Source organism: Coenobita brevimanus, chromosome 96 (assembly GCF_032717465.1).
Source record: "Coenobita brevimanus isolate Jiangsu-jjx chromosome 96, ASM3271746v2, whole genome shotgun sequence".
NCBI classification, from domain to species: Eukaryota; Metazoa; Arthropoda; class Malacostraca; order Decapoda; family Coenobitidae; genus Coenobita; species Coenobita brevimanus.
The window spans coordinates 22,034,157-22,047,349 of NC_137049.1; the positions used below are offsets into that span (position 1 = coordinate 22,034,157).

Genomic DNA, 13,193 nt, shown 5'->3' on the forward strand with positions numbered 1-13,193 from the left:
CTGACTCAGCCTGCTTGGACACCCTTAACCCACTAAACCTCTAGGCATCATTTGGTTATATGGTTACCATGCAACATAGTAAATGGTTTCCTAGTTTACAGGAAACCATTTGGCTTGTCACTCAGTAGGCTATAGGGTCACCTGAAGGCAGCGCTACATGGAGTGAGTGGTTGTTGGGCATCCCCACCTACCACAAATATTAACAGATCTTGTATAAAATAGTGACCAGTAGGTTATGCCTGCAGTATAATACATTTTACCTGAAATATAAAACAGTATTATACAGTGCATAATATGCAAAAAAAAAAAAAAAAATTACAAAGAAATACACACAGTACTATAGAGTACTGTAGGGTAGTGTAAATGGCATATCTGGATGAATAATGATATACTATATTTAAGCATAGTAGCTATTGTAGCATGTTTGTGACATGTCACTGCACTGTGTGTGTGGCTGAATTGTACAGTCCATTACCTACAATGATTCAACACTTACTGGTGTTTCATATTCAGAAAGTATTCTTGAAAGTACAGTACAGTGCTGTTTCTTTTTCACACAAGTTTTTCAGGGACTTTTTCTGCCCACCAGCTGTCAAGTGTAGCCTCATCCCTGAGCACTGCCCCCACCACGTTTTGGACACACCACCGAGGCAGCATACATGCCACAACCACACCTGGAGCTGCCCCTACTACCTTCCCTCGCTCTGCCACCTTTTCTACCCCCCTCCATCTTGCACTTGACCCCCCTTCCTGGCCAGGCTGGCATCCCCCTACCACTGTATCTTGGTCGTAACTACTGTATTTCTTTTGTTCTGGCATAATGCCTTTATTGCCCCATTAGCAGTGTAGGAGTCCAACACTCAGCAACTCAGTCCATGCACTTCCCATGAATGGCATTATGTGAGCAATAAACCCCAGTTTAAACCTTTACAGATCACATCTAAATGGAGTGTCTTAAGCCAATGTAACAAAGAAAAAAAGGTTAAATTTGGTTAACAGTTTTTGCTCACATGCAATATTTGTCCCCAAATGCATAGCAGCAATTTTAAACTTTTCTTATTGTATTTCAAAAACAGAAGTAATTCATACATTCATTCATTCATCATCCAATCCTACATTGCCCCATGAGAAGCGTAGGAGCCCGGGGCTAGGCAAGTTGGTCCTGACGTTTAAGATGAGAGTGACCAGCCTCACTCATCCCTGAGTGGCATTACATGAGCCATAAACCCCAACCACCCCATGGATATAAACCTTCACTGGCTCAATCCGACTGGAGGGCCGTAATTACTCATTAAACCACCAGGCACCAAAATTTGGTTATATGGTTACCACCCAGCATAGTAAATGATTTCCTGGTGTTCAGGAAACGATTTGGCTTGTCACTCAATGTAGAGTCACCCACAGGCAGAAGGAAGAGGAAAGAATGAAGGAAAGACAGAAGTGGGAGAGTAAAGTCACCCGTAGGCAGAAGGACAAGGAAAGAATGAAGGAATGAAAGATAGAAGAGGATGGAAGGAAAGAAGGATGGAGGAGAGGAAAAGGCAGATACCCGAGAGCAGCACTACATCAAATGAGTGGATGGTGAGTGCCCCCCACCTACCACAAAACAAAAATAATGTTCACTGAAATGTGTGTGTTTTCTGACTAGTTCACTGAAATGTGTGTGTTTTCTGACTAGTGATCCTAGATTTAGCTACATGAGACTGCTGTGTATGATGCATGAGAGACCATCCATCTTACAAAAGGTTTTGCACTTCACTACTGTAGCTTTTGTAGCAGGAAAGTCAGTCATCCAGCTACAGTATTGTACAGTACTTAGAGAAATTCTCATCGTTTGAGTGTTCAGTTTATGTATTGAACCATATACAGTATGAAGAAGGGGGAGGATGGAGTATTGCCCCTAGGCTACCTGTTCAGCCCACAGACAGTGTTATGTAAGTTTAAGCCAAAGCTGGCAAAAGGAACTTGAAAATAAACAATTATTAGAGCTAAAACTTTTTATTTGAAATAAATATTTACAGGTCAGATCACAGAAGCAAAATAAATGATAGCTATATGCTTTAAGCTGTGTTGTGCTGAAAATAGCAGTAATTAAAAAAAGTACAGTACTTCCTTTAAATGGAACCTTACAATAGTTATATCTGTAGGACTGAAAATCTTTATTCTTCATTTAAGAAAAAACTATTATCTGGTACATCAGCAAAGTGCAACAAAAATTTACTGAAAATTACAATACTTTCCTGGAATTTTAGGATCAGGAAGTTGCAATGCTAAGGCTGATAAAAAGCTACAAAGGATAATGTTATACATTGTGCTTGTCAAGGTTTGTGGGATATAAGTTTTATGCTTGTCTGAAATTTCTTCAGAGAAACATATCCCTTAGTGCTGTGAATACAGCACAAAGGGTAGGCCCTTGAAGCAAATGAGAGCTTGCTTGTTGAATCTCTGACTGTTGGAAACCTCTAGAAGTGCAGTGGGATAGTGAATGGCTGAAGACTTCATTAAATTTCAGAATTATTGAATGCACGACACAATAACAATAGATACTGTACTTTATATAATTTTCTGTACGTGAAGCCACTAGTACTGTAGTTGAATAACTGATTTCTAAAAGGGGGAAGCTATGCTTATTCGGTTTACAGGATAAACTTACAATTTCACAGCTGCATGAGTAATGGATGATCTAACATTTGCTTAAATAATGTGTATTATAAGATAGCACACACTTTATTGTGTGCTGTTCTGATCCTGGTGATCTACATACAGTATATGTGTGCTGTGTGAAAGAGGAGTAGAAAAAAACATCTTTTGCCTTCCAGAGTTAATGCAGTGAGGAAACAGAGGAATAGAGTGGGAAAAGTGTAATGATTTTGTTGCTTTAACACGACTTTAAGGCCCTCTGACGTAAGGGACCTGCTATTATGACAATGAATCTGCAGCATCTGGGTAGCGTTTGGTCACCCATCCACCAACTGACCTGGCCCTAAGGCGCATAACATGGCGCAGAAAAGAGGCAATACATTAGGGCAAGTCACACATACACTTATATCCTGGCTAATTGTACTCTCTGTGGAAGACTTGACTACCCACACAAGTAAACATTATACAGGTAACTCTCACTTAAGAATTGGATTGTTTTACCCTAAATAGTAACATTATAATTTGAGTTAAATGGTGAAAACACATCTGGGAGTCCCAAGGTTGGCCCTCTAGGGGATATTTCACCTAAATGAAATCCAAAATCAACATAAATATACTTCATGACAACATACAACAAGACATACTGCTAATATAAATCATTGCTGATAAATATCAGTTATGAAACACGATGAAAATGGATACTTCCGATTATGAGACAGTTAAGGCTTACCAGTCCAGGCTCCACTCGTAGGCTTTTATTTTCAGCAATGTTGCTATTACAGGCATATATCATTCACTTATTTCAAATCACAGCTCACAATATTTTTAAATGTTTTCTTTTTGGGGGGGCCTCTCTGAGTTACCATCAAAGCAAAAACTGGGTGGTGTTATCCTGAAAAAGGTATTTTAAAAATTAAAAATGTTAAACAGATCACAGAGTGAGCAATACCTGTACTCCCTCCCCAGCATACACAAGTAAATACAGTGTAATATACTCCCCAGCAGAAGACTACAGTATACACAACACAGCGCTATCACATGAAAATGGGACGTCACATTGCAGAAATCAACCACAATTGGCCTATTTCATATCCTAGCAAAATAATAGCCTCTTCAATCTGAAGATGTCTTTTTAGATACTTATATTGGTCTTGCAATCTCCAGATGATTCTGTTCACTTAAGGTCAGAATTTTCAGGCTGGGAAGTTGGGAAGAGCTGATACAGCCTCCATTAACTCCTTCACTGTAAAGGGCCTCTCCTAATCTGAGTAAAATCATCAGGTAACAGCAAGATGAAACCTAAAAAGATGTCACCAGATTCAAGGAGTCAATGCAAGAATGGGTTTTATAAGTGGACCCAGCAAATCCTAAGACACAGATATTGCTTGGATACAATTGCCTTCCGTTCCTTTTGTGTATCCACTTCTCTTACATCCATGCACTAAATAAAAAAATAAAAAGTTCTGGTTCTTCTTTCCACATCCTATTAGTTTTCCTTCTCTATATCCTAAGACACATACTGCTTGGATACAGTAATTGCTTTACATTTCCTTTGTGTACACACTTCTCTTACATAAATAAAAAATAAAAAATAAAAAAAATAAATAAGAGTCCATCTATGGTTCTGCCTCTCTAGTTCAACATCTGAGTCATACTTTACTATTCCAAATTAAAAGTATGGTTCACAGAAAAATGTTATAGCTAACAGTTATGCCCTACTAATTTGAATTAAAGTAAGGTTCACAGTAAAATGTCAGCTAAAAGGATTACACATCAAACAACTCTCCACTCAACACCAGTAGCACTAAGATTTGCTCTATGTTTGAGTATATAATGTATATATGTATATATATATACTGATATATATATGGAGAGGTATCTAATAACTTTCAAGAATCTGGATAACTTTAATATGCCCCAGAGATTGCATGCTAGCAATGAAGGTGTAATATATATACGATGTAATAATGTATACTGTATTAGCCATGCAGATCCTATGGGAACTACGGTGAGCTATGCGAAACACTGATATCAGCGGTCAATAGTCTACCAAAGCATCAGGAGTTATGAAAGTACTGGTATGTGTATCTCCTCTAAGTGGGTAAATAGTTCCTCAAACAATTTGGAAGCAATATTATTATTATTAGTATTATTATTATTATTAACTAACTCCTTCCATACACTTACTTCACTTTCATTTTATTCTTCTTTCCTCCATATGGTATTACTCAGCTTTGGAGAGCAGCAGATATTAGTGCAAGGGTTACTGAAAGCTACATCTTACCCCACCAGTTCGAAAACCTCTCCTAAGCTGAATTATATCATCTGAAGAGAGACGGAAAAAATATAGAAGACATCGAGTGACAGAGTTAAGTTTCCTTGGAAGGACTGCAGGAAACCACACACACGCACATGTACACAGACATACATACACACAATTAGGCTTCACTAGTTCTGTATAATGAGCTATCTAATAACTTGCCATGCAATAGGTATGAGGGTTTTATTTATTTGTTTTTTTTAACAATATCTAAGGGAAGTCTTCATTCTTGCATCTCACTGACACTTCACGTTAGCTACTCTCACTGCCCTCTTCACTTTCAAAAAATAACTACAGTTCCTCCCTGTTGTTAATTTACGGATGGGTATATGTACTGTAATTAGATGGTTGGCAGTCCCATTACAGAGTACAGTATCTTCCTCATCTACATAATTATAAACATAAATTTAAATGTGGCTGCATCAAATTGAGATATGCAGATAAAGATTATATAAATCTGTAATATACACCTCTCCACTACCCACAAATGATTTATATGAACTATTGTCAATGTCACCTTAAGATAAAAGAACTGATGGACAGACACAGTCAGTGATAAATTACTGTACTGAATCCACAGAAACTCTTGAGTTATTAATACAATAAAACTATAAATTGCTTACTGAATAACCTCCACTAAACACAGTGAAAGCTGTACTGACCCATGTGCGAGTTTTGTTGTCGTTAGCCAATGCATAAATCCCTTCAATACAATGACGTATCATTTCAGTTTATTGTTGTTATCTTACCTCCAGTACAAATCTTCAGGTTAGGAATGGCCTTTCACTATGAAGTGGTTAACTGATGCTATAGCAAATCACTCCAGTTCTAACAATCCATGCCAAGCTGAATAAAATTGCCTGAAAATAAGAATACTGAAATATGTCACTGAATTGAAGGGGTTTTGACTGATGATCAAACTAAAATGCAATCAGCCAAGAACACATTTTCAATATCATGAATATGAAGCAAGAACACACTAATCTTGTGTTTATTTACCACGAAAAAGAGTCTTACTTACAATGTCGCAGAGCATTCAAGACTGATTTTTTAACCACGTCATTCCACTGATGTAGTTCTTACTATATTCTTGCTGCTACCAGACACTCCAATGCAGGTTAAAGCAAGCTCAAGTACTTAGAAGGTTAATGATGTCAATATCTAACATCCTCTTTTTTGAAAAGTCCCTCCTACATGAATAAAATCATCTGGTGGTAGCAATCATTAACAAAAAATACATCACTGGATTCAAGGGCCAGTGGTAAACAGGTGAGTGTATCTATACCCAGATATATCAATAAACCCGTGACCAACTCTCTCTCATAACATAGATCAGCTTTTTTCACGGACTGAGGAAATGTTGAATCATCATCTTAGATTCTTGTTCTTCCAGTAAAAATAAGTTAAAAAATAAATGAATGAATGAATGAATAAAATAAAATAAAAACAAAAATAGGGTAATAAAAATTAAAAAATCAAATCTTATGTTGTGAAAGGAAAATAATCACTGCCAATTTTCTGAAGAGGGAAGGGAAAATGTTTCATGATCTTTCAGCAAAAACAAATCTTGGTTACAAGAAAAATTATCACATTTTCTCTTTAGAAAGGACAAGGAAAGGAAGACGGACAACCTCGTTATGTTTTGTTCTTCATGAAGGAACAAATTCAGTTATAAGAGGAACATTATTCTCAGTTTTCTGGGGAGGAATAGGAAGGCAGAAAGCAGAATCTTTCAGCATCTCTTTTTCTTACTGGGGATAAAAACCTGAGTTACAAGAGGGTGTTGATCATCCTTTTTTTTGTCTCTCTCTCTCTCTCTCTCTCTCTCTCTCTCTCTTTTTTTTTTTTTTTTTTTTTTTTTACTCGGATCCCTTAACTGTAATGCCGATTCAAGATTAAAATAAATTACACTTTGCTCTTCATGCTGATCTTGGCAAATCTCCCTAATTCTATAAACCACACCTGTTTACCTAATGTTCAACTGAATGTATGCTAATGGCATGTCATTATTTGCGGTTCACTGAAGAGTTATCACATGTATTAAAACAAAATTTGCATAGGAAAATCTTATTAGGTTATAGTGTCTTAGTTTGCGTAATTCTTGAACTGTCAAACTATATCAATAAATCTGAGGCAAACTACAGAGCAGAGACTTCTAGATATGAAAATATAATATTGTACATACTTTTTACAGTAAAAATCCTTATATCCAACCTGCAGATAACCTAACTTATGGTCAACTCTTACCATTTTTTATTTTGCTCTAACCTTTATTGTTCATTTCTTTATGGACCAGGATGTTTGCAGATCAACAATGAAGACTATTTTGGAAAATGAATGTACAGTGCAATGAACAGTAATTTTTTATTCAAAGCACTACTGGTGCACACTAAAGCTTGTATGCATTATGGTACTTAAGCTCATTATCAAATTATATGTTGTTGTTATTATTATTATTAATTATTATTATTATTATCATTAGTTATTATTATTATTACTATTATTATTATTATAACTGGAATTCACAATTTGGATATAAGTCTAATTCACTGTACTGATTTTTTAGAAATATGAAATTCCTACTTCTTTAATAATTCATAAAATCATTCTGCCTGTTTGTATTATACTAAACTTATAAGTATGGCAATTTATTTTATAATATCTAATAGCTTTTATTTTATACATTACAATAATTTATAAATAATATATTAGGTAACATGTACAGACTGTTATTGAAATATAGCCTTAAGAGATACTCGTATGTAAATATTGTGTCTCTTATTGTTAGTTGCTAAAACACTGTATTGGGGTGTAAAACTGAAAACTTATAGTATACAGTCTATAAAAAGTACAGAACAATTATTAACTGCCCAACAAGCATACAGACTGAAATAAAAAAATAATAGTAGCTATGGTAATTCCATTAGCTGTCCATTTATGAAGATGCTCATAATGCCATGCAAGTCATACACTGTATGTATTTGGAACAAGGATTTACAATAAAGAAATGTTAACATACTAAACCATATGGAAAAAATATATATATATTATTTATACAGATAATAGTGTTATATACTGTGAGTTCTGTACTGCATTCAGCAAAGACAAAATATGATGATTAACTGTAATGGTAATTTGTTTTAATATCCTATAGTGCATGTAAAAACATAATAATGAATGTATATGTTATCCTACTTAATTGTGAACTGCTTAAGTTGATTCACACTAGCCTGAGTTCCCAAGTCACACTGCCAGCTTTCTTTACTTACACTGTATAAATAAATAAGCCCTAATAAGATTATTTTTCTATTTTTCAAACAAAAATAGAAATCACAGAGGTGCAAGACATCTCTCAATGTAAATGGTACTTCTTACACAGTTAGCTCCTTACCCAGCTACACTCTGAATGTACTAAGATGTTACACATAGCTCCAATCAGAGGGAACATAATTCAATTGTCACATTACACTCTTCCACACTTACCAACAGCTGCATATCAGTAGTCACAATAAACTTCTTTTTACATTTGAATCTTCAGAGATGTCTACCACTAGTTCATACTGAAAATATCCTTGCACTTTCTCTCTTTCAATAAATGTCCTTGCACTTTCTTTCAATAAATGTCAGTTAAGCACTGGACTAACAGAGAACTTGGAGCATTTTTATCTACCTTAATCACACTCACGCCAGACATTTTATTTTGAACAACTTTTTTTCATTTCGATTGGTCACTTTCACACACTCAGGAAGCTATCACTAGATTTTACAAGCACTTGAGCTGAATTCTTGCAGTAACCATTTGTTTTGTCACACAAGGCATGTACAGCCATTATTAATCGCACCAATAGATTATTACTTCTAACACATTTGTTTTTAATAATTCAACAAAAATACTTTTAGATTTTGAACAGTATCGCTTGTCATTACTTATACAGTATTTTCAGTCTCCAAAGCATTAATGTAAAAGGCAAACAGTGTCTCTCTAGGCCTCAGGAATTACCAGCACACCATCTCCCATAAGCCTTACCATTGTTGCCGTAGTCACTGCATTGAGCCTATTGTCATTCACTAAACCCAGCACCAAAGATCTCCATCCAGCCTCCACCAAGCCTCTTGTAAAACCGTGGAGCCACCGAGCTAGGACAGAGATTCAAAACAAACTTTTGAAATTTCTCTGCCAAAACAAATCCCACTTTCCCTGGAAGGGCAGGGAAAGGAGAGTGCAAATTCCTCCTATGTCTTCTTACCCTTTCAAGAAACACATGGGTTAGTTATGACAGAACAATTATCTCCAGTTACTTTATGCTTCTCAGTCCAAGCTTCCCATCCACCAAGCTAGCCGCCACCTCAGAGAAGCGTCCAACAGTGGCGGCTACGATGACTGTATCATTTCTTCACAATACCTCGCAGCTTGCCTGGAGTCCTAGCTTTGTGGGGTGGGGTGGAGTTGGGTGGTGTTCGAGAAAGGGGTGGAGTGGAGGAGGGGGCATGAGGTTGGTTAGGAGTGGGGGAGGATGTCTTACTGTTGCTGTTGTTGTCTTCCCGTACATACAATTCCTTTGCTCCACTGCAGAAAGAATAAATACAGTACCCAGTGAGTTTTTTTTTTTTTTTCCCACAAAGTAAGTGTACAGTATATCACAACATTATTGACTGAGTTATGTACAGAAGTGGAATAGAAATACAACATGAAGTGAAACCTTGTGTTATTATTTTGTGCAGAAAAGATTAATCAGTTAATCCTGTTTACCATAAAAGGGGATAAGATGTGCACAGGTGAAGCTCTGATATAAACAAGAAAACTGCTAAACTGAATTATATCATCCACTTCCTGCATACACTGTTTAAATATTCTACTTACTAAATCTTCATCATCATCCCGATCTCTCTTTCCCACCTAAGGATGGGGTGAGGTAGGATCCAGAAAGCGAGGAAAGAGAAGACATGATAGATGGAGAACTAATCAACAGCATGCCCAATGAAATAGGCCATACATTCATTAACTATTCACGCCTCTGGATTCCTGACTACTTCACAAGCCTAAGCAGCTGCACATTTGTTTTTTCCTTTATAGATATGCTTCACATTACCTACCAGACCGACTAAACTGGCTGACCTTCAAGTTTAAAAAGAGGTAGTAAACCCACGTCATATTCCTCCATATAAAATGTAATTCATCCAACTCAGTATTCCTCCATATAAACTAAATTGTCCAGCCAACTTAATCTTTTGTCAGTTCCCACATCCCATCAACTTTCATAACTTGCTTTTTTATACATTCACTCACCATAATCATCCATTTTCTTGGCCTACCATGCCTCCTTCCACCCTTAACCCCTAAAGCTCGGATAATGGCCATAGCCATAATAATACAGGTGTCTGGGGGTGCCCAGCTGATGGCTATCGCTGCTTTGTGTTTCCCACCAGTGTTCTAATTCCTACCTATTTTCTATGGCGTCCAATGAGTGATGTAGGCTCTAGGAGGCACGTGGGTGCCAAGGCCAGTTTTCTGCTTGCCAAAATAGTGAAAAAAGGGAGGGTTCTGAATCCGTGTCATCTGATTCTCTCCCTGTCGCGAGTGGTTGCTTGACACCTGCCATGCCTCTCACGCGTCCAGGGTAGGGGCTGAGTGAAAGCCTAATTGGCATGGTTAAAAATAATGGTGTCATCGTTATCAAGAAGAGAGAGGACATATGACAGCGGGAGTTATTAAGGGAAGAGCAACAATGCCCCATGCTGCCCTTGTGCCTCCTTCCATAACTTCAAATCTGACGATCCCCTAATGCCTGCTGACATCCCCTACCCTTCTGGCACCTCAGGAGACTCTTCTGAAGTGTCAGACTCGGATGCTGAGGATTGGGTGGCTGGAAGTCATGTGGAACAAATGCTGCATATTTGCCACCCAGCCACCTACGTAACAGCAATGCAGTGGATCCATGCCTCCACCACCAACACTGACCCAGTCACTTCACATGGGATATCCCAAACAGCCTGGCCCTTCATCTGCACCCTTAGCACCACAGGGGTGACCACGTTGGCAACCACAGGAGGCAGCATCGCCTCCAAACACTCCCCAGGCATCACCGCATGGTGACCCATCATCCTCTGATTCATCTTATTCTCCCTCTCCTGCCTCCTCTTCAAGAGGCTATGCATGCTATGCATGTGGGCATGCTGGCTGTTCAAGAGGCTGAGGTTTATGTGGTTCATGTTTCCATTGTCCCAAAGTCCATGTGTAGGGACAATGAAAACTTTTGCATAGGGTGACGGGAAAGGGTTTAAGCCTGTGGCAGCTGCCTTTGATGATTCTCAGGCAGGTGTTGAGACAGATTCCCCCGGGACAGCCAACTTGCACATCTTGGATTTTTTCATGGTATTTGTTTTTTTATTGTTTTTGACAATATACTTGGTGCACGAGATCAACTATCACTAGGAAATCTCCCTACACTGGCTCAACCACCCTTCCCGTGACAGATCAAACGTGAGGGAGTGGTATTCTCTGGAAGTCGGTGATGGTACACATAAAAAAGCATGCCATACGGGACTGCTGGATCACGGACACTCTTAGCCACACCTGACTTTGGGAAGTTTATGGTGTCGGACAGATACCTTGCCATACTATGATTCCGATACTCTGCCCCCAACCTGGGACCTACATCCAATCACAGGCTGTGGAAATTTTGCCAAATTCTGACCATGCTAAAGGAGTCTTTCGCGAAGCTTGTCTGGTCTTTCCTGAAAGTCAAGGCGGATGTGTTGGCTGTTTTGTTCCAGGAATGACTGGCAATTTACCCAGTGCATGTCATTCAATGTCATCATTTTGACATCAGATTTTTTTGTCATCTGTGATTGAATGACTCGAGATAAGCTGGACTTTGTAGTGTACTCAGCATCAGATGTGGATATCCCAAGTGATGACCTGCATGGCTTCTCAGGTGTCACTGTGAAAGTGCTAATGGACAAGAATTTTGTGGCTAACTACATTCTGATCACTGAAAACTTCTACTTATCTCCAGCACTGACAAAATTTCTCCTTGAACTTAGGACAGGAACCTGCAGCACTGTCAGGCCCAACATGAAGCATTATCCTACCTTCACTGCCACAACTGAGATGGGGCTTTACTCATCAGGAAATGTGGTAACATGTTAGCCATCCAATGACATGACTGGAAGAAGGTCAGCATGCCTACCACAACTCACAAGGGTGAGATGCAGGCTGCTGGGAAACAAGACCGCACAACCAAGGAACCCATGATCATGTTTGAATTAGTCAATGATTACAACACACACATATGCATTGTCAATAAGCCTGATATGCAGACTGATGCCAATGACTGTCTCAGGAAGTGTTGAAGGTGATACAAGAAGGCATTCATATACCTTCTTGATATCACTGCTGAATGCATTCAAAATGTTCTGGCAGGTCAGGAGGTGCTGCAGGTGATACAAGAGGGTGTTCATACACATTCTTGATATCACTGTGTTAAGCACCTTCAAACAATTCGGGCCGGTTGTTGGCACAGGCCTTTCGCTACCTGAGTCTGAGAAAAAACTCATGCATGAGCTACTGGCAGAGTATGAATGTCTTCAGCCACCTGCACCAAGGAGACACAGTGCTGCTGTACTGCCTGACAGGGTCACCAAGGCAAGACTACCTCTCACATCACTGCAAGGTGAACCTGGGGTACACACTTGCAGGGAAAAAGTTGTACAGGTGCTGCCATGTCTGCCTGAACAGCCAGTAATGACAGCAAGCTTGCAAGTAAATGCACTACCAGTGCACTGAGTGCAAGGTGACACTGTGCACTGAGTGCTTCTTCAATTATCACACTGAGATGAGGTACTAGGCACTGTTGTGTGGGAAAGTGTAAATAGTTTACATAATGATATTATTACATAAGAAATTAGAATATAAGGAAAAATGTGGGTATATGAAAATGCTCTCAGGTTACAGTGTATGTGAACTTGTAATACAAGTACAGTACAAATAAGTGTTAAGGTAATATAGTGCAATATACTGTACATGCAAATTAAGTGAACTCATAATACAAGTCTAAATAAGTGTTATGGTAATATAGCGCAATATGTGTACAAATTAGTTTGACTGTGATAGTAAACTACAAAATATTTTGCGCAGTCCTCTAGTGCAGTAAGAACTTAGTCAAGGAAGTGAGTACTACATAAGTAAAGTATAGGTACATTATAAGGAAATGATCTCAGGATACAGAGAATG

The 13,193-nt window shown here is 38.3% G+C and overlaps 1 protein-coding gene across 1 annotated transcript in view; it reads right to left on the reverse strand.

Moving 5' to 3' along the window:
• Positions 1–6,796: 6,796 nt before the first annotated feature.
• Positions 6,797–13,193, reverse strand: part of Schip1 (Schwannomin interacting protein 1) — a 96,266-nt gene continuing 89,869 nt past the window's right edge. The window contains exon 9 of the mRNA XM_080283035.1: positions 6,797–9,527. Coding sequence (XP_080139161.1) covers positions 9,347–9,527 — 181 coding nt within the window. The 3' untranslated portion in view covers positions 6,797–9,346. The remainder of the gene's footprint in view (positions 9,528–13,193) is intronic.